General features: G+C 51.9%; 1 protein-coding gene and 1 long non-coding RNA gene across 25 annotated transcripts in view; one reads left to right on the top strand and one right to left on the bottom strand.

The window, feature by feature from the left end:
• Positions 1 to 24,246, bottom strand: part of Plekha6 (pleckstrin homology domain containing A6) — a 143,422-nt gene that overhangs the window by 19,264 nt on the left and 99,912 nt on the right. For 9 of the 24 annotated variants that reach the window (XR_004122189.1, XM_031382534.1, XM_031382593.1 and 6 more), the window contains 13 exons: positions 21,156 to 21,260; positions 20,234 to 20,306; positions 18,223 to 18,323; positions 14,667 to 14,869; positions 12,182 to 12,703; positions 10,376 to 10,892; positions 9,865 to 9,951; positions 8,832 to 8,885; positions 5,220 to 5,300; positions 4,254 to 4,322; positions 2,828 to 2,908; positions 2,427 to 2,576; positions 1,368 to 1,463 (listed from right to left, as the gene is read on the bottom strand). Coding sequence is in view for 23 of the 24 variants with exons in the window: in XM_031382534.1 (XP_031238394.1) it covers positions 1,368 to 1,463; positions 2,427 to 2,576; positions 2,828 to 2,908; positions 4,254 to 4,322; positions 5,220 to 5,300; positions 8,832 to 8,885; positions 9,865 to 9,951; positions 10,376 to 10,892; positions 12,182 to 12,703; positions 14,667 to 14,869; positions 18,223 to 18,323; positions 20,234 to 20,306; positions 21,156 to 21,260 (2,139 nt within the window). In the remaining variant the exon portion in view is untranslated. Of the gene's footprint in view, positions 1 to 1,367; positions 1,464 to 2,426; positions 2,577 to 2,827; positions 2,909 to 4,253; positions 4,323 to 5,219; positions 5,301 to 8,831; positions 8,886 to 9,864; positions 9,952 to 10,375; positions 10,893 to 12,181; positions 12,704 to 14,666; positions 14,870 to 15,288; positions 17,756 to 18,222; positions 18,324 to 20,233; positions 20,307 to 21,155; positions 21,261 to 24,246 lie in introns of those variants that run through there. The other 15 variants (XM_031382570.1, XM_031382682.1, XM_031382689.1 and 12 more) reach the window with 13 other exon arrangements.
• On the top strand, positions 444 to 6,538 carry LOC116099324. Its single transcript, XR_004122210.1, has 3 exons — positions 444 to 617; positions 1,543 to 1,680; positions 6,433 to 6,538. It is a non-coding gene; the product is annotated as an uncharacterized LOC116099324 (long non-coding RNA).

The raw sequence follows: 24,246 nt of genomic DNA, 5'->3' as shown, positions 1-24,246 counted from the left end.
TTTCACATTCCAACAGCCTAGACATGAGCTGCATTCTATAACACTAGCTCACATTCTGAAATTTAGCAGCTGCCACTTATTCTGTGTCTTAGTACCAGGTCCCGCTCCGAATGCTCTGTGTGTACTAACTCGTCTCTGCTGCAGGACTCCTCACCAAGCTACGAGAGGCAGAGAAGAGACTGTGTCCTGGGCTACCCACTGAGCTGCACGGCCAGTGTCTAAGGGTAGATCTTTTTGACTCAGAGAAGCTGGTGCGCTCGCCCATGGCCGTCGTCCCTCCTACAATGGGCACACTTAAGGTGCAGCTGGCCTGTAGGATATACCACTATCTGGATCCTCACCACCCTGCCCAGCCCAAAGCAAGGGAGGTGAATTTTGTTATCAGAAGGGAAACAGTGCTAACCACATCCGGGAACAGAGTTCATAAAACCAGCTGGAGAAGAGGCAAGGCTCAGTCAGAGAAAAGACAAGGGGAAAATAAAAGAAAACAGAATTCTCCAATTCCCATCCTCCTTCAAGCCTCCTGCTTCGTACCTATGCCCAGAAAGGAAGTCTTTGCTGCTTCTGAAACTGCATAGATGGCTCCTGCACTGCCAGCTTCTCCAGTGTCTAGAGAGGTATTTATAGCCACATATCTGTTTTTAAATCCTTTCAGCAATAGAATATCCTGCTTCTAACCTAGGTCTCCTGCCTCATTAGCTGCATTCCCTGTGAGTCGAGAAGAGGGATATTCTTATGTTGTCGTCAAGCTAAAAGTAGTCTTAAATGACCCGAGTGTTTCTCCCTTTTCTACCGTCTCTCTCTTCACCCCATCTCTTCCTGTCTCTGTCTTTCTGTTCCTCCTCTTTTCTCTCCCTCTCCCTCTCCCTCTCCCTCTCCCTCTCCCTCTCCCTTCTCCCCCTCCCCCCTCCCCCTCCCCCCTCCTCTCTTCTTCTCTCAGAGTATGTCTCAAGACCAGATCCTTGTCTTATATTGAAATGGCTAAATTAAGAAAGGTGGCTGTGCCAGGCAGTGGTGGCACACGCCTTTAATCCTAGCACTTGGGAGGCAGAGACAGGCAGACTTCTGAGTTTGAGGCCAGCCTGGTCTACAGAGTGAGTTCCAGGACAGCCAGTGCTATACAGAGAAACCCTGTCTCGAAAAACCAAGAAAAAAGAAAGAAAGAAAGAAAGAAAGAAAGAAAGAAAGAAAGAAAGAAAGAAAGAAGGAAAGAAAGAAAGAAAGAAAGAAAGAAAGAAAGAAAGAAAGAAAGAAAGACAGACAGACAAGAAAGAAAGTGGCTGCTTTGTTCTCCTTTGCCACATGGTCTAGAGAAGATACAGAGCATACCCTGCTCCCTCCCACACCCTTTTGGGGCCCCCTTTCACCTGGATATCCAAGTTTAGCTGTTCCCAGAGGTCGTCATGCAGGGCAGAGACCTCAGACTCGAGGTTCTCATACACCATTGTACTGTTGGTCAGTGCCTGTGGGGGGAAAGGAGAGGGTTACCAAGTGTGAGGGCTCATCCAGTCACTTGACACCCCTCTGGGTGCTTCTGTGAAGGTGTTCCCCAGAAGAGCTAACTGAGGAGGGAAGGTGTGGAGGCACCATAGCACAGGCTCGTGTCCAGGATGAATACAAAGGGCGTGGTGAGGCGAACACCACAGTCTCTGCTTCCTGAATGCAGATACAAGTGACCAGGTAGGTGCCTTGCGCTCCCGGCCACCATACCTTCCCCACGGTGATGGGCTATATTCCTTCAAATTGAGTCAAAATAAACCCTTCCTCCCTGGTGTTTCATTTGCCAAGCATTCTGTCACAGCAGTGCAGTGAGAAAAGCAACTAATATACAGAGCAAGCCTTCAACAAGTCCTTCCTTCTACTGCTGCAAAGGGGTCTGGGGCTGGGACCCCTGGGGTCCGAAGTCTGTCAGGAAGGGAACAGGCTGAGGCAGTCTGAGGGAGGCTACTACCAACCCTCCTTCCTAAAAGGGCCAGGCTGAAAGAAAAGCTAAATCTGTTTCCGTAGAGATCATCCTCTTCTGGGCTGTGATTTCCTGGGCTACTTTACTCAAACAAGCTGTGTTAAATGAAGGATCTGCCTTAGTTTCCCTGCGGGCAGCAGCAAGCCAGCCAGAGCCTACTTCTACAAGACAGAAGGCAAAGTGGGCAGCCGATGCGTTCGACAAGCCAAGGAATTCAGTAACCCTGAGCTATACACTGCCCCAAAGGAATCCTGGGACAAATGCAGCCTGTGGGTGATGAGCTCTCTCGCTCTCAGGGTGAAGGCGCTTTGGAATGAACAGGAAGGCAAACTTGCTGCCCGTGCGTGCCCTCTGCAGTAGGGGGGTGCTCTTGCAGCACCCCGCTTCCGAGGTCTTAGGAGATATCCAGGTCAGGGCGGCGCGAAGGGGAGGTCAACGGCCTCGGCCCCTGCTCCCCGGTTACCGTTGTCGCCTGTGACAGCTCCACCCGGATGCTGATGAGCTGGTTCTGCAGAGACTCCTTTTTGTGCAGCAGCTTCTCTGGGTAGGCGGGCTGGCTTCCAAACATCTCCAGCTCCTGGTGGGTTCCCATCAAGGCACTTTCTAGGCTCTCCTAAAGAAAGATGGGAGGTGTCATGAGCTGCCCCCGTGACCTTCTCTAGGGTCGTTGACAGCAGATGCCTGAGTCCTTGGTAGTTCAATCAGACAATTTAGCAGAGGCTATCTCCATCCTGGCTACTGTCCCCAGGAGACAAGAAGTCTGAGGAAGACAAAGACCCACCAGCTTTGTAAGGACAGAGAGAGAGAGCATCGCACACCACGCCCACGCCAGTCCCACCCACAGAACACCTAGAGGCTGCTCACCTTCTCCGCCCTTAGCTGCTGCACCAGCCGCTCCTGCTCCCTCACTACCTTGTTCTGCTCACACAGCTTGCCCAGCAGCTTCTGGGGGCCCAGAGTGGAGAAAGAAGAACATTAAGGATGTGGTTTGAGGGCAAGCGGGTTGGCAGGGCCTGGCCTCTAGATACTGCCACTTTTCCCAGCCAAGGATCCTGGGCCTTCACCGACACCTTGGAGGCCCTGGGAAAGAGTGTAGTGGATCTCTCCATCTTAGGAAATGAGATGTGACAATTCTCTGAGTAGGGGTGGGGAGTCAAGCGCATTCCTATCCTACTGTGGGGGTATAGTACCCAGAGAACAGAGACGACAGCGTGGCCTTGCCTCCCCAGCTGGGGTTGGGGGCAGGCAAGGTTTGGGAACAAGCAGTCTTAAAATAAGCAATGTAAGGTGAACCAGCCCCTCAGCCCCACAGGGCAGCCCAGTCTCTCTCATCCTGAGACTCTTGAGTTCTCTTTTTCTAAGGCAACAGTTCTCAACACAGGGGTCACATATCAGATATCCTACATATCGGATATTTACATTACGATTCATAACAGGCAAAACCATAGTTACGAAGTACCCATGAAAATAATTTTATGGCCAGGGGTCATCACAACATGAGGAACTGTATTAAAAAGGGTTGCAGAATTAGGAAGGTTGGGAACCAGCTGTAACGTCTCAGGATGGCTGATGGGAGCCCTCTTAGCTTTGATCCTTGCCTGGAGAGACAGCACCCCCCCCAAGGCCTCTCAGGCATGCATCCACTGCTGAAGCGGGGTCAGCAGTGATGAGGAGCCTTCTCTCTTCCCGAGAGTTTTCTACAACCTCGTCTCTAACTCATGTCTTCCCCTCCATCTTTTTTTTTTTTTTTAAACTGGGCCACATCTTGCCCTTTGAAGCTTCTCATTTCAAGGCCTTTCTACTCGGCTACCTATTTAGTCCTTGACGCATTCATTGGTTCTGTTCGGTGAATGGATCTGACATTGCCATCCGATGCCACTTGGTGTATCCCACTGCTTGGTGCTCCTGATGGCAGACCCAGACCATATTCTCTCTAGCAGCTTGCAGTGTCTACCACAGGCTGGGCACAGAGCAGACGGACTGATTTACCATCTAACAGAGTCTAAGCTGATCCCACTGCTGTAGATAGGGGCCCACAGCTTGGTATAGAAGCATGAAGCAGAATGAGAGGTGAGGGTGAGGTAGGGCCATGTCCAAAAGGAGAAGCTGAAGGAGGAGGAAGCAGGTGGAACACGGCGTTGTGGTCCTGATGAGAGGAGGTGAGTCATGGATGAAACGCCACCGGGAGAGGGAGGGGGATGGAGGAAAAGCCCCATGTGGGAAAGTGAGGATGAGAAGGACAACATGAGGAGCACATCATGTCAGAGGGAGCAGGGAGAGCTGCCCTTACATCCGTGTCTTGCTCGTTTAGCTTGAAGGTGTGGAGGCCATCCCGGAACACCTCTGGGTATGCAGGGACCTGCAGGAACACGAGGTCGGTTACTGCAGCAGGGGCAGATGAGGCTGGGTGAGTGGCGGACCTGACATCACAATCCCCGCGCTTCCTTCTGCCAGAGACCACTGTCCGTCGCCCCTGACACTTCTGTGCCAGGGTCTTAGGTCCTCTGGCTGGAGCTTGGAAGGCTGTGATGGGACAGTCTAGAATTCATCCTGATTGTCTGTGGCTGATTTGGGAGAGGTTGACCACATGACCTGTGTCCCCTGCCCCTGCTGGAGGCCTGCTGGAAGGCAGAGCTCTGTGCTTGGTAACAATCATGAGGATATCAGTGACCCCTGAGCAGTTTGTAGACAGTACATAGGAGCTTGGCAGAAAAGAACATCAGAAACCCGGAGAACCGCTGTCCCCGTAAACTGAACACGCCGATCGCTGATCGTTGCACCCACACTAAACCAGGACTGGCAAGATTCCAAAGGCATGGCGGGGGTGGTGGGAGGGAGGCAGTTAGTGCCGCCTTGCCTTCACAATGCAGCAGTCACCCTAACATGTTTACAAACCCTTGACACCCCCCCCTCATGCCCCAGCCCCTGTAATATCTGTCAAGAACAAAGAAAACATGAACTGGGCATCTTGGGCATTCAAAAGCAGTTTGTAATCCTCAGCATGCATGAGATGCCACTGTTCGCGGCTTGATGGTTCCGGAAATGCACCCTGAGTTTATCTATGAACATGAAGAATGGAGGCGGCATGGTGGAGCTGGGGAGAAGATCGGTCAGAATCTGTTTTAGGGGAGATGAGGCCTGCCAGGAAAATGGATTGGGTGAGGCGGGCCTCATCCCACATGGAGTAACCCAATCATGCACAAGCAGCTGAGATGGCATTGATGGGGGAGACCATGCTGGCAGGCAGAGGCCTTACTTGCATGAAGAGGTGGGCCCTGGGGGAGGAGTTCTCCACCATTCGGTTCACCATGCTGATGAGTGTCTCACTGTCGCTCATCTGCAGCAGAGGAAGGAATGGACAATTCACTCAGCCCTGGCTGTGGCTGCCTCCCCAAACCCCCCTGTGGCTCTCTGCAGGAAACAGGGGAGGGGCAGCTGCTCTTGGGTGCCTCCGGCCCCCTGACCTTGGCCTCCACACTTTTCAGCCTGTGAACTGTTTCTGGACCAGTACTGGTGTCCTCATGCAAATGTCACGGCAGGGTGCCGGGAGGCCACTGGACCCTCACCGGGAGCATGGAAGAGATCCTGCAAGGCCCAGGGACTCTGTCCTGGGGTGCCCGGCCACACTGGCCAAGCTGTCCCCCTCCTTCTCGTTTCTCATACTGCTTTGGATGAAGACCACACGCTGGGAAAGCCAGTCTCCTCAAACTGACACTAAACTGAACTAAAACAGCAAACCTGGGATCTACTCTCTCCATGGCGGTCCCCCCCCCCCCCCCCCCCCCCCCCCCCCCCCCCGCTCCCCACCCCAGAGCCTCCTGAAAGATTACTAAACAGTTTTCAGAGCTGGGCTGGCAGCATCCATGAGGATCGAGGATGGCACTGGGAAGCAAACAGGGAGGCCAAGACAAGTGAGCCATGTTAAAGGGACACCAGGTGTCGGAACACCGCTCTCTGCCACATCATCTTTTAATTTCAAGGATCATTGGGAAAGTGGAAGAGGGACGTGCTGAAAGGTGGGGAGGGTAGGGGAGGGAAGCAGAGAGGGAGGGAAGGCCAACCAAACCAATCAGATATGCCCTCCCTTGTCCACTGGTTCCACTGGGAGAGAATGGAAAATGGAACTGTCAGGGAATGTCCTTGGGTGTGTCCCTTTAACTGTGTGGTCCACAGCAGATGGTGGGAGAAGACGGAAGGGAGGTGTACAGGGGAAGCTTTGGGGCTACACAGTAACTAGGGATGATCTTCTGGGGTCAGAATTTTATCCAGTCTCCCCAGCCTTTTCTGCCTCTTACCCTCTTGAGGCCACACCCCACACAGCTTTGTTTCTGCCGTGGCTGTGGCCAGAGCGAGGCAACCCATGCCTCCATTCGCCATCTACAGCATTCTAATTTTAAAAACTTTTTTTTTTTTTTTACTTTATATGTGCATCTTGCCTGCATGTATGCCTGTGTACCATGTGCCCACAGAGAACAGGAGAGGACATTGGATCCCTGGAACTGGAGTTCTAGGTGGTTGTCAGCTGACACATAGGTGCTGGTAACCAAATCTGGGTCCTCTGGAAGGGCACCCAGTGCTCTTCGCTGTGGAGCCATCTTTCCAGCCTCAGGTATGTAGTATTTTCAAAGGCTTTCTATACCTGACTTTTCTACTCCTGTAAGCCCAGTGAGGGTTTTCCCTTGGTGTCAAGGCTTCAAGACTGCTTACAGTATAAGGATGCACACAGGAGTTACAATACCAATATGCCAGGCTCCTTATTTAGTCTAAAGATCTGAAGTTAGTCCAGTCCCTATCTACTTAAAGAGGCTGTGTGCTCGAGTGTCTGGGTGCACGTGTTTGTGAGCACATAGTGGACAGAGGAGACCAGACTCTTCCTGGGTGCCCACTGACCTCGTTTCTCTCCCCCTAAGAAGTCTGCTGTAACAGTGCCCCACAGAGAGCTAGTGTGTGCTTTCCAATCCGACTCTCTCACCACTCTGCAGAAGAGCAGGCTCTGCTGCTTCTAAAAACAAAGAACCAGGAGGACCAACTGACATCCCCAGTGCTGCCCAGCATGGCTCCACCTGGCTGTGTCCGGCCCCTCATCATACAGTACTGCCTATAAGAAGAGTTTCCCACAGGCAGGAAGGTAATCCAGAGGTGAGTTCTGAAGACCCTTCCAGTCCCTCCCCTCTGGGAGAGCAAAAGCCACTGTGTTAAATGATTGGACAGTCAGCCACAGCGGGCAGGGCAAAGTTAGCACACTGGCTACAAGGAGGACAGTCTGTTTGGGGAACCAGGGGTGACACTCTGAGTCCTCCCCACTTCAAGGCATTATAGGTCTTGCTTCCCTCTGGGAGGACACAGCACTTCCCAGCCATGCTTGGGAGAGGGCATCATGGGATCCATCCCCACATGGCCCAGAATGCTTCCGGCATGGATGTAAGACGCTACTTTTAGAACAAGAATGGAAGGTCCTTGAGGGCTGAGAGGCGGCCCTGCTGACTAAACTCTGGCAATCAGTGCTTCCCACTGCCTAAAGCCTTTTACAAAGATGATCTCAACATACGAGGGAAGCCATAGGAGATGACAGGTCACATGACTGTTGCCGGAAGAACATAGAGTCATAGCAGTGAATATAGTCATTTTGAGGTCATGTTTCTGCCTGGAGATTTATGAGTATGAACTTGTCCTGATGAAATCTGATCCTAGCCTTGTCTCCTCTCAGATTCCCAGCTACAAGCTGAGTTAAAACCTAAGCTCTGCTATTCACTGTCTATGTCCTTAGCGTATTTAAAAATCTCTCTGTGCTTTATTGCCTTTATATAAAACAGGATAATCACAGTCCCCATCCTGTAGAATCATTATGAAAATGAAAGAATTGTGATCTCTTCTACTCAGCCTAAGTCACGGAGGAAACACCAGTTATGGTGGCTGCTATTATGATTATTGTTATTGTTACTCCCAACACCACTATTACTATTATTGAGACAGGGTTTCACCACGTAACTTTCCTTGGCCTTGAAACTTCAAACTTATAGAGCTCCAGCTGCCTCTGCCTCCTGAGTGTTGAGAGTAAAAGCACGCACCACCACCGTAGTTATTCTTAAAAGAACCCCTACGAACATCTCGACCACTGCAGGCTGCCTTCCCAGGACAATGATATGGATTCTAGATTCCCTGTGGTTTGCAGCACATATCTACTAGTGTATGGGTTCACTGGCAACCTGTCTAGACCAAGTATGTTTAGATGGCACCCTTTGGGGTTAAAAGCCAAAGGAGCAAAGGAAAAAAGCCTCGAGTAGACACGAGGCAGCCAGCAATGTGTGTCTCACTGGGGTATTTGTTGCCTGGTCAGTTTGCTCGTCAGCCAAACTAAGCTAACGTCATTGTGCCTCCGACAACCATACTGAACTCTTAGGATCCATGAGCTGTGTATGCAAAAAAGAGCTTTGTTGGGGAACTAACAAATATAGGGAATTGATAACATTTTCTAAGCCATTCCAGGATAAATCTGCAGGACCTCAGTTTACCAGTGGCACAGGATATGAGCTCCCAGATCCAGGCTTAACCAAACCCCTGACATCCCAGGCCCAACCTCCCCACCTGCCTCTAAGGGCAGTTCCGCGTGGGCTGAGCACTGAAGGATGCAGAGAGTGGTAGTGAATCATTCACATGCCCATTTACACACTTCTCTCCTGAGGACAACCCCAGCTGCCCATGAAGGATCCGGAGGGAAAGGAGATGAGGGAGCCAAGCAAAACTCGAGCCACTTTGTTGGTTCCTGGTGACATCAACAAAGGTTGACAAATGGCTGGAGGGCGTTAGGGACAGGGAGGAGGAGACAGGACAGGGGTATGGGATGGCAAGGGGCACCAGCTCTGCCTACCTGCTGGTCCAAATACTCTAGGTTTCTTTGCAACTGAAGATCTAAAAGTTCATCCTACCCGGAGCCCGAGGCCAAAGGGCCAACCAGCAACACAAACAAACAGGAACACACAAAAGAAAACGATAAAAAAAAAAAAAAAAAAAAAAAAAAAAAAAAAAAAAAAAGAAGAAGCAGAGTAGTTAAGAGTTAGCTAGGCATGGACAAAAAAAAAAAAAGTCTCTGTCATGTCCTTTAAGTGGCTCTGAGGTAGAAGGGGACAAGAGCACAGGCAGGTGGAGGAAGGATGAGGGACAGGCTCTCCCAGTTCTGTTAACTCTGTCCCACTCTGCAAATCTGACAAGCGTTTCCAATTGTTCTAGGAAATTGGGCTAGTTCAGGAAAGGTTCGTTTGCTGTGGATCAAGGCTTTGGAGCCTGAACAGTCGAGTGAGAATCGGTCCCAACCGTGGCTACCCTCGCATCCACCCATCCTCCTCCACCCTGGCCTCCCTTGCTGGGTATGGGACAGGGGTTCTTTAGTCCCCAACCCATTCCTCAGAGGAACACATTCTAGAAGTAAGCAAGAAACAGCAGAAAGGGGAGACGCACAACGGGGTACACCAGTTTCTTCCTCCTTTTCCCCTCGGGTGGTATTCCAAACAAAGGCAAAGCTTGAGGCACCACCAAGGGGGCAAAGTCCACACGCTCTAGCCTGGGAGTCTTGGCCTGAATGCATCCGGCTCAAGCTCCTAGCTACTCCTGGCCCCTCCTCTTGTATGCTGGTGAGAAGAGCTGCTCTAAGGGCCTGAGGGCCTGAGGGGCAGGAAGAGCTCTCTGCTCTATGTCACAGAAGAGAAGGGGCAAGTGGCCCCAAACTTTGTCCTGGGGCCCTTGAGGCCTGGTGGGAAAAGAGGAGGTGACCAGAGACTTCTAAAAATACGTGGGCCAAGCTCTGGGCCCAGAGCATCCCTGGCACCTGCCCCAGCTCAGCTCCACCTTGGGTGGATGCAGGAGAGGAGGTCCTGAGGTGGAGTGGAAGGGAGGAGAGGACGTACCATCTTATCGTGGACCGTGGGGGATGGTGGGTAGTTGTAAGGGAACAGTCCTGCAGGGACTGGCCGCCTGTCTCCCAGGTAATCATACTGGAAGAGAAAGGGGATTGCAGAGGTGAGAGAATATGGCTCGGATGTGGACTTCCCCACCAACTGAAGTTCAAGGTTAAGGGCATCTGTACTCTGTCCCGGAGCAGAGTTCAAACTGAAATGCATAGCCACCCCATTCACAACAATCTATCTGAGTCCTCAGAACTGGAAGTCACACCTTCTCTGTCCTCTTAGATACAGCACAATTTTCAGTACAACCTGGGAATGGGCACAGAGAGCACGGTTCCTGCTTAGAACTCAGAACAACCTCCAACGCAGCCTCTTAGGGATGGTACCACAGGCCAGGCTTCCCTAGGCAGATCCCTGGCCTGGCAAGGCAGCATCCCAGGTAGCCCAGCATCTCCAGCTCTGCTCAGCAGCCGGTCTCAGGGCCTCAGCGGGGAGGGGTGGGATGGAGGCTCACCTTTGGGGAGCTGATGGATCGCCTCATCACGTAGGCTGCAGGGTCCGCATAAATGTCCTCACTGCGGGGCGGCAGCCGATCGAAACGGGCGCTAGGTGAGCGCACGGGGGAGTAGATGCGGGCTCGGCTGTAGGAGCCCTGGCTGGGTGAGCGGGGCACAGAGTGGGAACGGGGCTGCAAGGAGAGGCGGCGCAGGGAGCCAGAGGCGGCATCCAGCTCATCATAATAGACTGGTTGTCGGGAGGGGCTGGGGATCCAAACGGTGCCGTCCTGCCGCCCGTAGCTGGTAGACTCCTTCCATTCATGAAGCTGGTAAGCGGGTCCACCCCCATTCCGGAAGGAGTGCCTCTTGTCCTCCAGGGCCCAGGGTGGACTAATCCTATCGTAGGCTGGCATGGAGCAGATGCTGTCTGGCCGCACCCCTGGCGGGTAGTACTGGTAATCATCAGGGTACTGGGAGGAGTAGGGGCTGTAATAGTCAGGGACCCGTCGGGGCATAGGGTAGAACCTTGAAGGACTGAGAGAGAGAGGCCATTATAAGGAAAATAGACAGCATGGACATAACCCTACCCACCTGTGCACCCCAGTCCCCCCCACACCCCTGGTCCTCCAGCTCAGAGTACATGCTTGAAAAGGTGACTGGAGCCCCAGAGCATCCAGCAAGTGCATATGGGAAACCATTGCCCAGGCAGGATCTAGGCTTATCCTAGAGGTGAGAACAAGTCCTATCCTTGAAGACTGCACCATTCAGAGTTCATTGTGTGTTTCTTTAAAATGAAATGTCCCGGAAGACAGCCCTAGGCCTTTTTTTGCCATCTACATCTGAGTATGAACAGATTTACTGGGTCTTTTCCAAAACAGGAGGTAAAAAAAAAAATGTACCCAAAGTGTATCATGCCCTGAAGGATGAAAGTGGTTTTCCGGTCACATGATATCAGAGCCAGGAGGCCCCTGGGACTTATCAATACCCAAGGACCCATCACCAACAATGAGACATTAAGTGTCTAGAAAGGTAAGCTGCTCCAGGCACCAGGCTTCTTCCTGAGGCTGTACCCACAATCTCCAGGGGTCCCTACATCCTGAGCTCATTTGCCCTGACAAACACTATCAAGCTCAGTAAGTCTTGCCAAATATTTGCAAGCTAGTCATCAGATAAATCTGTGTATTTATCCACAGGGCGAACTGGTCATCAAGGAACAACAATAGGAGAGTGAGGTGCCGTGTTTCCTTAAAATGGTGTGAGTCCTTTGGCTCCCGGTGAACAGAAGCACTGGGTTCAGATGTCACAGGAGTTGCAGCATGGGTGGGGTTAACCAAAACAGCTTAGGGCTGCCTGACTCCTGCCTAACGAACACTTTAGGTACACTGCTGCTCCTCTCGTCTCTGTCTCTGTCTCTGTCTCTCTGTCTCTCTCTTTCTCTCTGTCTCTGTCTCTCTCTCTGTCTCTCTGTCTCTGTCTCTGTCTCTGTCTCTGTCTCTCTCTCTCTCTCTCTCTCTCTCTGAGAAAAGGTCTCATATAGCACAGGCTATCCTCCAACTTACTTTGTAGCAGAGGCTAATGTCAGAACTCACGGTCTTCCCACCTCTGCCTCCCAAGTGCCGAGAGTACAAGAATGTGCCACCACACCCAGACCCGTGCTTTCTTTTTGAAGGCGGCAGACAATCAGAGGCAAGGATTTAGACAAGCTGAGAATCAGCTTTCCTGCACACAGGTAGCTTCCAGAAGGTTCCCAGTAAAGCGATGTCTCAAAATTGTTCCCCCTTCCCATGCCTTAGCTATAACATACCGACCCCAGGCCACCTCACCTCCGAAGGTCTTCGGGCGGGGGCACCCCTCGGCGCAGGTTCACCCACTGCTGAAGCTGGTTCATAGAGCTTTTGCGCTGGGCAATTTTGTCAGGGTCAGTACGTGGTGGAAAGCTCCGCCGGTGTCCCCCAGCGTCCCCATCGTGAGGTGGGAAAGCTGTGCTCCCTGGTCGGCTTGGGGAGCTATACTGCCAGCCATTGGACTGAGCAGGTTGCTCCCCACCTCCTGGGACCCTCGGGCCATCGGGGTAAGGGCTGCCAGGCTCTGAGGCTGTCTCAGGTCCAGACGGGAGGCCATTGGCTTTTACCAAAGGCTCTTTCTTGACTTCAGGCCGCTCGGGCCTTCGCTCGGCCTTCTCACAGCCTCTGCCATCCCCTTCCCCTCGAGTCTTGACCTCGGGCTCTGGCTTGGCGAGACTGTTGTGAGGTGGCTGCTGAAGGTGTTTGCTGGGTGGGATGTTCTCTGAGTCTGGCTTCTCGGGGCTGCAGGAGGCCAAGGTGGAGGCTGTCAGTGGTAGTGGTCTAGCAGTGTGGGGTAGGGCAGGGAGGGGTGAGTGGGTTGAGAGGAATGAAGAAGAGGCAGAGAGGCAGTGATGTAACTGGGGCAGGATGACAGCCAATTCTGCTTCCTAAATCCAGGGCTCAATGATCAGATAAACTCAGCCCTCCGGTGAGTACTACATTTTCTCTGCCTTCTAGGCCTGTTACCCAAATCACTCTCCCTTCTGCCACGATTCGGAGCCCAGCCCTTAGCCGTGGCCACGGCTAACCTCTCTTCATTTTGGTCTCCTCTGTTTTGTTTTGTTTTAAAGATTTATTTATTTTATTTATATGAGTACACTGTAGCTGTCCTCAGACACACCGGAAGAGATGTGTGATGGTTGTGAGCCACCATGTGGTTGCTGGGACTTGAACTCAGGACCTCTGGAAAAGCAGTCACTGCTCTTAACCGCTGAGCCATCTCTCCAGCCTCCCTTGGTCTTCTCTGTGATCTGTCTTCAATCCAGCCTTCCAGACTAGCCTGGCATGTAGCCCAGTTTCACAACAGTAACTATACTTAGCCATAGAGACTGGTCCACCCCTCCCCTGGGGAGGGGAGCAGGGTGTGGGGAGCGAGCTGCTAGGAGATACCCCATGGTTGGCAGCAGGGGGACAAATTGCTGACTCCAAGCAGGTAAACAGGTAAGTTGCTGGTTCCAAAGCCCAGCCCTTCAGGGGCTAACTTCCTTAGAATGTGGGCTCCATAAGTAAGGGCTGGAACAAGGCAGGTTTCCTCCCTCATGCCCCCAGGGCCTGGCTCAAGGTCTACGTCTTGGTTATTTTTGTTTGTTTATTGTTTGTCAACCTGACACAAGCTAGAGATATTTGAGAAGAGGGAATCTGACTAAAAAAAGATTCCTCTAGTAACACTGGTCTGTAGGAATGCTTGCTCAGCGTTTTCTTGGTTGATGATATGGGAAGGACCCGCCTGTCATGGGCAGTGCCACCCCTGGGCTGGTAGTTCTGGTTGGTATAAGAAAGCAGGCTGAACAAGCTACAGGGAACAAGTCAGTAAACAACATTTCTCCACAGCGTGTGCTTCATCAGTTCCTGCCTCCAGGCTCCTGCCTTGAGTTCCTGCTCTGAATTCCCGGCTCTGGGCCAGTGCTTATCACAGCAGCAGAAAGGCAGACCTATGCAGTCTGTTTTCTTCCTAGCAAATCTGGGAAATGGATGAATAAAGGCCTAGCGATGCACAGAGATGGGCCCTTAAGACAACTTCTCCTTGGAGCTTCCTGTCAATCTTCCTTGATGGTGACACACTGAGGGTTAAACGTAGCCAGACCTGAAGTCTACACAGTGAGACCCTTTCTATACTCAGGCTAGACCTGAGCCCTTTCCTCTGGATCCCCATTCGCTTAGCTCAGGGCTGTACACAGGGGAAGGAGAGGTGGGCACTGAGCCGGCGGGTGACGGGCACTGTGAGGCAGTGTGTTTTCAGGACAACACACATGATCTGCAGTCCCCATCCAGGACAAATCCAACTGCTAGATTTGAGAAGAGAAAAATCAGGTTCTGAAGGTTAAGTCACTCGCCCTGAGGACTATGGCCAACCCTGAGGTGACACTATGGCCAAGTGACTAACCCGTGATTCAAACCTGATTCCATTTTCCTCCAACGTGATGGACGCCACCAGCCTGGGACAGCTAGTAAATGACCCTCGCCTTTGGCTCCTAGCCAAGCTTCAGGAATCCTCTGCAGGCTCCCTCTCCCCCATACTCCCCCACCCCCAGCTCAGAAAGAGGAGGAGGAACCGGTCAGGGGAAGTGAGTTTCAGGCTCTGCAACCTGTTTGGCCAGACCTCCCGCTTAGGTGAGGGATGTGGTCCTCACTACCTCCAGACGTTCTTTCGAATTGGCAGAATGGGTCCAGCAACGGCATAAAAGCTGAGCACTTTTGAACATTTCCCTCTCCCCTTCCCTGAATGTCCACAATGGGTACTCACCTGGGCCGCACAGGCTGAGGCACGGACTTCTGGGCTGGAGGGATCTGCACCCGAGCAGCCTCACCCATGGCCTGGATCCAGGCCTCCTGTTCCTCGGGGCTCTCGGCACTGAAGAAGTAGGTGCGGACTCCAGCGTGCTCCGCCTGTGGGGAGAGGCAGTGCGTGGAACTGGCCCCAGCTTCATCTACCCAGTAAACAGTCACCTGCAGGGAAAGGACACCCACAGGAGGGGCAGTCAGTCAGGCCGTCTCAGCACTCAGTTTCTCCCCCAGAGGAGCTAAGGAGCTAGGAAGGAGGGGGGATTGCAGCGGCCTCCCATGTACCTAGCACGAGAGGTCTCTGAATACTACCTAAAAGCCCAGGAAGCAGGAAAGCAAACCTACCTCCCCTGCCTGAAGTGGCTATAAGAAGAGGGACAATTACCACGCCCTCTCCCCCCTTTGATTTCACCTCTGTGATAAGAAAATTACCACAGGGCTGGAGGAGACGGTGCCCTAAAGAGGACCATCTCAAACCCAGTGTCACTACTGAGAAGTTGTCCCTAGGCCTTCCTCAAGAGGACACACCTGAGTCCCTATCCATGGCATGCAGGGCACACTCCAGCAAACAGTCAGAACACTACCTAGTTGACGGCTGTGAGCGGGCACAGCAGGCTGGAACCCAGAAGAGAGCTCCTGTCCAGAGGAGGGGGTCCTCATGCGGCCAGAAGGAGAGGCAGAGACAAGTCAACCGACACCAGAGGAAGAGACAGACCGGACAGACAGTGAGGAGCACAAGACAGGCATTATGGGTAATTCCCTCGGAGTAGTCGGTGACACCACCCAGAAGGATAGCACTCAGCGGTGTCCAGCTCAGCCCGCCAAGGGATGGAGCAAGGAGGGCTTGCATGCTGGGAAAACCGGGGCTGCGGTGGGCAGTGAGTCAGGGAGCCCCAGCATGATTTCCAGCTCCTTCCCTAGCAGACAAGTGGCTATTTTGCTCCAGCTTAAACGATACATCCACTGAAGGGTGATGGGGGAGAGGGATTAGCCAGATTCCTTCTGGGACCTTAGCGTGCTCCTGTGGCGACACCCTCGACTCCTTAAGAAAGATAATTAAAATTTATATCACCTAAAAGGGGGCTCCAGATGTGATTAAGGAGTCTCATGCTAGCCTTTGGCTCCCTTGGGTGCTAACCCATAGGTTGATGGGAGTTGAAGGGAAAAGGCCAGACCCTTCTGGGTCAACTCAGGGCTCTCCTGAAAAGCCAAGTCATGTGCTCATCCTTCCAGGGATTTCCGGAACCAACCTTCCCTTCCCTGTGTCCCACAGTGCATCTCCACCATCACCCTTCCCCCGTGTGGAGTTTTTGGGACTGGACCCCAGGCTTCCTCTCTTGGGCTGGATACCCCTTCAGCAGAGGACCCAGCTGGAAGCAGAGAGTTGCTGAGTTCTTAGAGGGGTGGTGCTGATGGACAGTAAGAGAGCTAGCTATACAGAGGGCAAGGAGGCTGCTGGGACCTGAGACTGAAAAGCAGTGCCCAGGGCCCTGGAAAGCCCTCTGGGACAAGAACACGGGGTTAGCATGGTGTCGTGGGAGACAGAGACAAGGCTGGGGATGTGTGGTGGGGCAGGCGGGAATCAGCAAATGAATCTGTTCATTCCATGGGCACTCTGTGAGCAACCTGTATACCCAGCTTTCTGGCCGGTGGGGGGCGGGGCAGGGGGGCAGTGACAAGGAAGATAGAAATTACACTAGAGCTTAGTCACACTGGGGACAAAACATGCCACAAGGAACAAGGAGCAAACAGCCCCAGGACCAAATGCTTGTGACAGGAGAAGGCAGAGGGCCTGGGAAAAGACGGGGCTATTGATGGAGTGCAGGGAGGGGCACCAGCTTCTAATAAGAAAGGAGCTGGAGACTTGAGGGTGTGGATAGAAGAAGCAGCTAAGGCATTCAGCTGCAGCCAGGCAGGGACAGTTCCCGGCTCCTCATTATTTGCCATCCAAGACTTGTGCTTGTTGGCCACAACAGGACAAGCCTGATGTCTGTCTGTCTCAGCTCCCCTCCCTTCCCTGGGGATGAGACACTGAATAGCACCAGTCAGAGCCCTTTGTAGGCCACTGAGCATAGCTATCACGTGGGGGTCTTAAAGAGGCAGCGCATGACTTGGGGCAAAGGGGAGGATGTGCGGATCTGGTAGGCACGGGATGATCTCGATAGGATCTCCGCAGCAGGGTGTGCATCACTCACTCACTCTAGGACATTTATCTGATGCCTGCAGCTGGCTCAGCTCCAGTCTGGAGTGTGTGGCTCTGACAGGTCTGATAGGAAGGGCGAGACAGGCTGTGGATGCTGTGTGGGTGCGAATGTGTCTGTGTAGCGCGACTGTTTGTTGGTTACACAGCCTGCTCCTATTTTCACAGCTAGAACCCAGCTCCCTGGAGTCAGAGCTTTATTAATTGTTCCTTCTATTCACACCTCTGGCACCCCAGCCCCCGAGAGGATGGAAACTAATTATATGCCAAATATGTCCCCTCTTCTTTCCCTGGCAGGCCCTGGATATGGTGCCCACCTCTTTCTCTAGAATCTGAAGGGCAGAGAGAGCCTTGGAAGCTCAGACACCAACCTGGTGTGACCTGTAGTTTTTGTTCTGTCTTTAACGCCACAGTGTTGAGTTTTAAGGGCTTTGGACAGCAATTCTCAACTGGGGGTGGGGCGGGGAGGGCTTGATTCTAAGGCATGCAGAATCGATATTATTATTTCACATTTTGAAAAGGAGCCTAAGGTACTCTGCATCACAAAACACAAAGGGCATGGGATTTTTATAGTTTTTAATGGGTCATGAATTTTTAAGTGTGGAAAAATACTGGCCTAGGAGGAGCCAGCTGCAGGCACAGCTTTGCTGAGTAGGTCCCCCAGGGGTTCTGAGGGAGTGACACTGAAGAGGAGGAGAGGCCCATTTTTCTGTACACGTGTTCTCTCAAACTGTCGTCTTCATGGCCGGGGTGCATCTCAGGGCAGGGCACTTGCCCAGCATCCACAAGGCCCTGGGTTCCATCCCCAACACCACAGGACTGGGGGTCAAGCTATCTTCATAACTCAAGGTTCATAACTCAAGATCCAAAACAAAATTCAACTTGTAATATTCTCTAGAGATTAAAACTTGAGTAAGTGTGACTGGAGGGAGGGTACCTGCCTAGCCCTGGGCTCAAAACAGAAAGGAAACCTACTCAGAAAAGACCTTGGAACCCCACCCACCAGGGCTCGGCTCAGAAGAGGGGCAGGCTGCTGGGCAAAAGGTACAAAGCGCTCAGGACACAATTTTCTTCCCTGGGGAGATTGTGGCATCACAGAGGCACAACTCTATTGGCCCACCTGTGCCATATCTCCACCAGGCCCCTAAGAGAAGAGGGAACCCCAGCGTCGCCTTGCTTTGCTTCCCAGTCACCCTGATGAGTCCTAGGGCTACTACCTGCTCCCTTCTGGGCGTCCTAAGGGACATGTCCTTTACTTGGCTCCAGCCCCAAGTTCTAGAAGACCAGATGCCCTCCTGGAAGAGGAAGCCCAGCTGACCTTAAACGTGTGCTTCCGGCTGATGTTGTCTGAGGGTTGCACAGCTGCCACCCGGAAGCTCAACAGGGGGATGCTGCCCAGGATGCTCTCCTGCTTCTCATCTGTCGGGAAAACAGGGGTGCAAAGGTGTGTGCACACACGCACGCGTACATGCGTGTGCACCCTCACACATATACGCGCGTGCGCGCACACACACACACATGCATGCCCATGGCCATGCGTGCGCGCGAGAAAGTGGTCCTGATGCAGAAGTAAGGGCAAGAAGCTCTCCACCTTACTACAATAAATACCAATGAAATATCCCGTGTCCCCTATGGCTTTTCAGACATAAAGTGTTCATTTTATGTAAGGCCTATCCAATGCCTTACTAGATCCAACACTCCTAAATGCCCCATGAAGAGGCTCTCCTATTCCCCCATTGTCAACTGACAGGTTAAGTGACTGGTCCGGGTTCCTTAACCATAAAATGGATCAATCTTAAAACGCAAGAAGCCTACCTCCAAGCCAGCTCTCTTTACCCCTGTCCTGTCTGCCTGCATTGATGAGCAGGATGGTCTCAACAGGACACAGAGGTCCTCCTGCCTCTGCTTCCCAAGTACCGGGATTAAAGGTGTGCCCAGTTGACATGCCTAGCTTAGAGTGGGCTCCTCCTCCAGAGCAGAGCACTGCAAAGTGAGGCTGTTCTGTTTTTCCATGCACTCCCTCTTGTCCTCCTACTTCCTGACATGTGCCAAAGCAGCACAGATGCTCCAGCTAAGCAGATGCTGGTGCCAAGCTCTCAAACCTCTAGCCTCCAGATCCAGAGGCCAAAACAAACCTTTCTTCTTTATTAATTAACACATATCTTCTTTATCAATGATATCTTCTTTATCAATTAACAGAAAACTGATTGATACGGATATCCTAAGGCCATCCCTCTATGGCTCAGGAGCATCCTTCAGTATGCCCTGCCCTTCTCTTCAGTGATCCTGACTCCTCCCTCAGTCCCGTCCCATGCTAGCCCTAGGGCAAGGAAATCTTTCATTCCTTAGTTCTGGACATTTGCTCTGTCCCTGACCCTGTATTCACAGCCTCTGTTCGGCTCCAGCTCAGGGAAGAGCAAGCAGCTCCAGGGCAGAGGGTGAGCCAGTGCGCAGCTACTGTTTGTCAAGAGTTAACGATTCACCACATTGCTCCCAGGAGGCTGGAGGAAACCAGCGCCTCTTTGCTTCCTTGCTGTAGATAAGTGAAGCACACAGGCTCTCTTGCTTAAAGACATCACCTGTGCCCAGCCCCTCCCTTTGCAGCAGCTTGATATGATGTCACCATTACTGCTATTAGCCCTGCTTGGGTCATCTGTGCTCCCGCCAGCAGATGTTGCCATGTACACTTTAGAATAACTTCCTAGAGGAGACTGTGACAGAGTTCGTCAGATCTTTGCCCTCGTGTTGGGGCAGGGGAGCCTCACATAAGTGTGGGGGTGACAGAGAGGGTAGAGGCCAGGGCTATTTGTTTACGCAGCATTGCCTGAACATTTTCTCCTGCTGCAAAGCTTTTGGTGCTGTGGACTTCGCAGTAAACAAAACGGTATAAGCATTCTTACATTCTGAATCAGTTTACATAGTCTGCTGGGCCACAGGGAAGCTCAACACCAGCCTCTACTAGAGCAGTAACTAGAAACCTCCTCCCCCTCCCCCTCCTCTCTTTCCTCTCCCCCCACCCCCGCCCTCCTCCTTTCCCCCTTACCCAGGAATCTCACTATCCAAACGTCTGCCCCGTTCAACTGCTGTACCATCAGTTGGGATCCAGAACTAGTGCCTTCCAGATAAATATTGATTGCTAGGAACTGAATGAGTGCATGAATGGGTCTGGGACTGGGCTGACAATCCATTGCCACAGCCTCCTACCGCTAGGAACTCTCCTGGAGAGACCCACTGGCCAGTGACCTCCCAAAGCAAGATGCAACAGTAAGACAGGATGAGGCAGATGGTCCCTGGCTCCCCCTACCCTGGTAGCATCAGGGCAAACTCACCTTTGTAGTAAAAGAGGCAGCGATCCACCAGGACGAACCAACGCTTATTCCACTGCTTCACCCCGGAGCTGGCCTGCAGGACACACAGACAGACAGATGGGAAGGCCATGAGGGGGTGTGGAAGGGGAGGCAGCCGCAGTCAGAGAGCTCTGCGCTAGTTACAAGGACATCCCTGCTCTAGCTGCAGCACAGCGGCCACTAGCACGTGGCAGCCAACTCCCTTGAGATCTCAGATGCTGGGAACTGACATTAGATTATTGCTTGTGACTTTCCAGTTCTGTCATTCCTGATGCTCTGGGCCTCCCCTGGGGAAGATAAAGGGGGCAAAAGGTACCCCAGAATGAGCAAGTAGAAGAGCAGACCAGGATACAGCAGTGGCCAGCCAGGGAAAGGTTGGTAACCCACAGGACTGAAGCCACCCCACCCCCACACAGCAAGGAGATGTGCAGAGGATGTGCCCTGTATTGTTCTAGTGACATAGCGTATCTTAGAGTCATTACTTCTGCCCATCAGGAACCTCATCTTGGAGCCCCAGATTTGACACTAGTTAACTTTGGGGAGGACTTCTTTTTTTTCTTCTTTCTTTCTCTTTCTTTCTTTCTTTTTTTCTTTCTTTCTTTCTTTCTTTCTTTCTTTCTTTCTTTCTTTCTTTCTTTCTTTCTTTTTTCCAAATAGTGTTTCTCTGTGTAGCTCTGACTGTCCTAACTCTGTAGACCAGGCTGGCCTCGAACTCAGTGATCTGCCTGCCTCTCTGCTTCCTGAGCGGTGCAGACTGGGGAGGTTTTCGGTTTCTCAGAGCCTTTATACAATTGGGAGGCATTCAGAGACCACCAAAGAGTGCTCGGGCCACCGTGGGTGCAGAACTCATAGCCCTATGAAGAAAGTGATGGTTATTGTAGGCAACAAGGCTGGGTGGCCTCACCTGCTTGAAGAGCCAGCCCGCCTTGGTGACAGGTGCATTGGGGTTCCGCTTCATGGAGTGTGCGCGTTTACCAAAGGCGATGGCTTTTCGGGAAGTTCGAGTCGACTGGGGAGGCAAAGACAGCGGTTAGCCAAACTCCCCTCCTCTCCTAACAGCTCTGTCAGCAAGAGAGCTGTCCTTGTGAATTGTAACTCTCTCCAGTGGGTCCCTAGCAACCTCCCACTAGGAGGCCTGGCTCGAAGCCCTGAGTCCCTGCTAACTCAAAGGCGTGGCCTTTCCATTCTCTGGATCTTCTGATCTCAAACGTGGGTCTCAACATACTAGTTGTTGTGTAGTTTCTTTCTTCTTCTGAGAAGAAATAAGGGATTTCTGAGTTTACTCTTCTGATGTCTTTTTTACATTTCTTTACTTTGGGAGTGGTGTGCATGCCATGGTGAGGGTGTGGGAGTTAGAGAATGATCCGCAGTCCTTAGTCCGTTCTCTGCTTCCACCATATGGGTTCTGGGGAATCGGACTCAGGTCATCGGGGTTGGCAGCACCCAGCAGGCCACGCTTGGCTCTTTCCTCTCTACCCCGGCTCTCCTTACCATCATCTCTTGCATAGGCTCTGGCACGCACACGACTGTGACTTCCTGTGTCATCCACTCTACGTCCTGTTCCTGTCTCACACCAGAGAGCCCACAGGGCTCGGAGGGTGGACAGTGTCCTCTGGCTCTTCACTGCCACATTGGACATGTCGCTCCTCCCGTGTCTGGCAACGACAGTCTGCCTTTCTTGAGCACTCAGCAGACCTCTCAGCCCGACCCTTCTCCTTACTGCTCCCGAAGCAGAGTGCTGTGGCTTGTTTGTTGTTGTTGTTGTTTTGTTTAGTCTAAGGATTTGGGGGTCAGCCACCCTCTTCAACATAAGACATGTGATCACCATGGAAATCACACCACCCTTGGCGATGCCCTTTTTGGTTGTGTGAGACAGGGTTTCTCTGTGTAGCCCTGGCTGTCCTGGAACTCTCTTTGTAGAAAAGGCTGGCCTTGAACTCACAGATACACACAGACACACAAACACACACAGCTACCTTCAAGATATCCTCCCCTAGCTGCTGCTCCTCAGCCAGAGCTCTCCTGTCTGAGAGCATCCCCCTCAGACGCCCACACACCTTAAAGTTGAAGCCCTCCTTCCCGAACTCCTGCAAGAGCCTCTTTCTCTTCTGGGTTCAGCCACTGGGAAGAACCCTCATCCTTTCTCCTCCCTAGATTCCAAAACCTCCCTGTTACAGCTTGAATGTGAAATATCCCCTAGAGGCACATATCTTGGACACTTGGTCCCCAGTTGGTGGGGTTCCCAGTCTTCTGGAAGGCTGTGGAACCCTGAAGAGGTGGGCTTTGCAGGCTATACCTGGTCCTAGTCCCTCCCTTCTCTCTGTGTCTTGGACTGCGTGATGTGAGCAGCCTCTGCCATGCATCCTTTCACTCAGTCTGCTTTTCCCAGCATGACGGACTGAGACCCTCTCAAACTGTGAGCCAAATACATCTTCCCCTCAATGCATCATTTCTGTTGGGTATTATCATGGCAATGAAAAAGTAACTAAGAGATGGCCTTTGTGCACCACACACACACACACACACACACACACACACACACATGCACACATGCACATGTCCTTTCTGGATCAGTTCTTAACAATATCATTGACTTAATTGAGGCTATTTTCAGGCCCTGCCCAATCTAAAACAACGGGCAATACTAACATTCTTCCTGAGGCTCTTCTTTTGGTTTTGCCACATTATACAATCACACACACACACACACACACACACAGGTTCACATGCATGCATGTTTGAACCCCATTAAAAACAGTTGGTCTTCTCAGGAAATTTCTCTGCACAGCACAGAAGACCGGGGCTCTGCTATCTGGCTGGGTCTATGATTTGTTTTCTCCTGCTTTAGCACAGATAGCCTGTCTCTGCCTATTCCCCATCTTCCCGAACCTCTGTTCATTGTGCTCCCTCATGGGTAAGGACATCTCTCTTGCACCAGCTCGAGACTTACTCTTTGAAGCCCAGCACAGCCTTCCCTAGATGACATAACCTTCCTGGGGACACCACACATAAACACACACACACACACACAGAGAGAGAATTAACAAAAACAAATGTTTTTCTACAAAGGTAGGTGCTACAAGGCGAGCCTGTAATCTCAGCATTAGAGAGGAAGGGGCAGAAGAGCCCCTGGAGCTTCAGTGAATTCCAGGTTCAGTGAGAGACCCACCCTGTCTTTAAAACTAAGGTTCTTGCTGAGCGTGGTGGCACATGCTTTTAGGTCCCAGCACTCAGGGGGCAGAGGCAGGAAGATCTATTCGAGTTCAAGGCCAACCTTGGCTACAAAGTGAATTCCAGGAAAGCCAGGGCTACACGAAGAAACCCTGTCTCAAGAAAACAGAAAGAAAGAAAGAAAGAAAAAGAGAGAAAGATAGATAGATAAACAGATGGATGGACGGACAGGTGGACAGACAGACAGACAGACAGACAAAAAAGGACATGAAGCCAGCTGGCATCTCTAGGGTCCACAGACACAGCATCCCCACCCCCCACTGTTATATGGACACCCGTACACAATTTTCTCTCACACACAAAAATTAGAAACACCTTTCTGAACCATTTCAAGTGTTTCAGAACAGCAGGGAGCATCGAGGTGACAATCATTCCTTTTTATTGTTCTTTTCCCTAACAAGAAAAGGCAAGCAGAGGTAAGGCTCCCTTTGAGGCTCTGTCTCGTTACCTTTCTCTTCCCTAAGGGCAGCCACTGACCCAAAATCGGTCTCCTGTCCATGGTTACACACTCCTGCTGCAGATATGTCTATAAATATGCAGGCCTGCTCTTCCTCTTTGTACATTTTACATAAGTAACATGCTTTTCAGATTCTGCGTCATGCACAATTGTGTTTTCAAGGCACCCTTGCTGGGACACACACAGAAACGTACACTTGGTTCTTGGAGAGTGCTCCCCTGCATGAACACATGGCGATCTGCAGCTGCTCACTTAGTGGTCCCGTTTGCTCTTTCTACATCTCCTCTCCCATCCCTCTCAATCTTCT

The sequence above is a fragment of the Mastomys coucha genome, unplaced genomic scaffold (assembly GCF_008632895.1).
Source record: "Mastomys coucha isolate ucsf_1 unplaced genomic scaffold, UCSF_Mcou_1 pScaffold1, whole genome shotgun sequence".
Lineage (NCBI taxonomy): Eukaryota > Metazoa > Chordata > Mammalia > Rodentia > Muridae > Mastomys > Mastomys coucha.
Note: the sequence above shows the minus strand (reverse complement) of the source record. Positions and strands in the feature narration are given on the sequence as shown.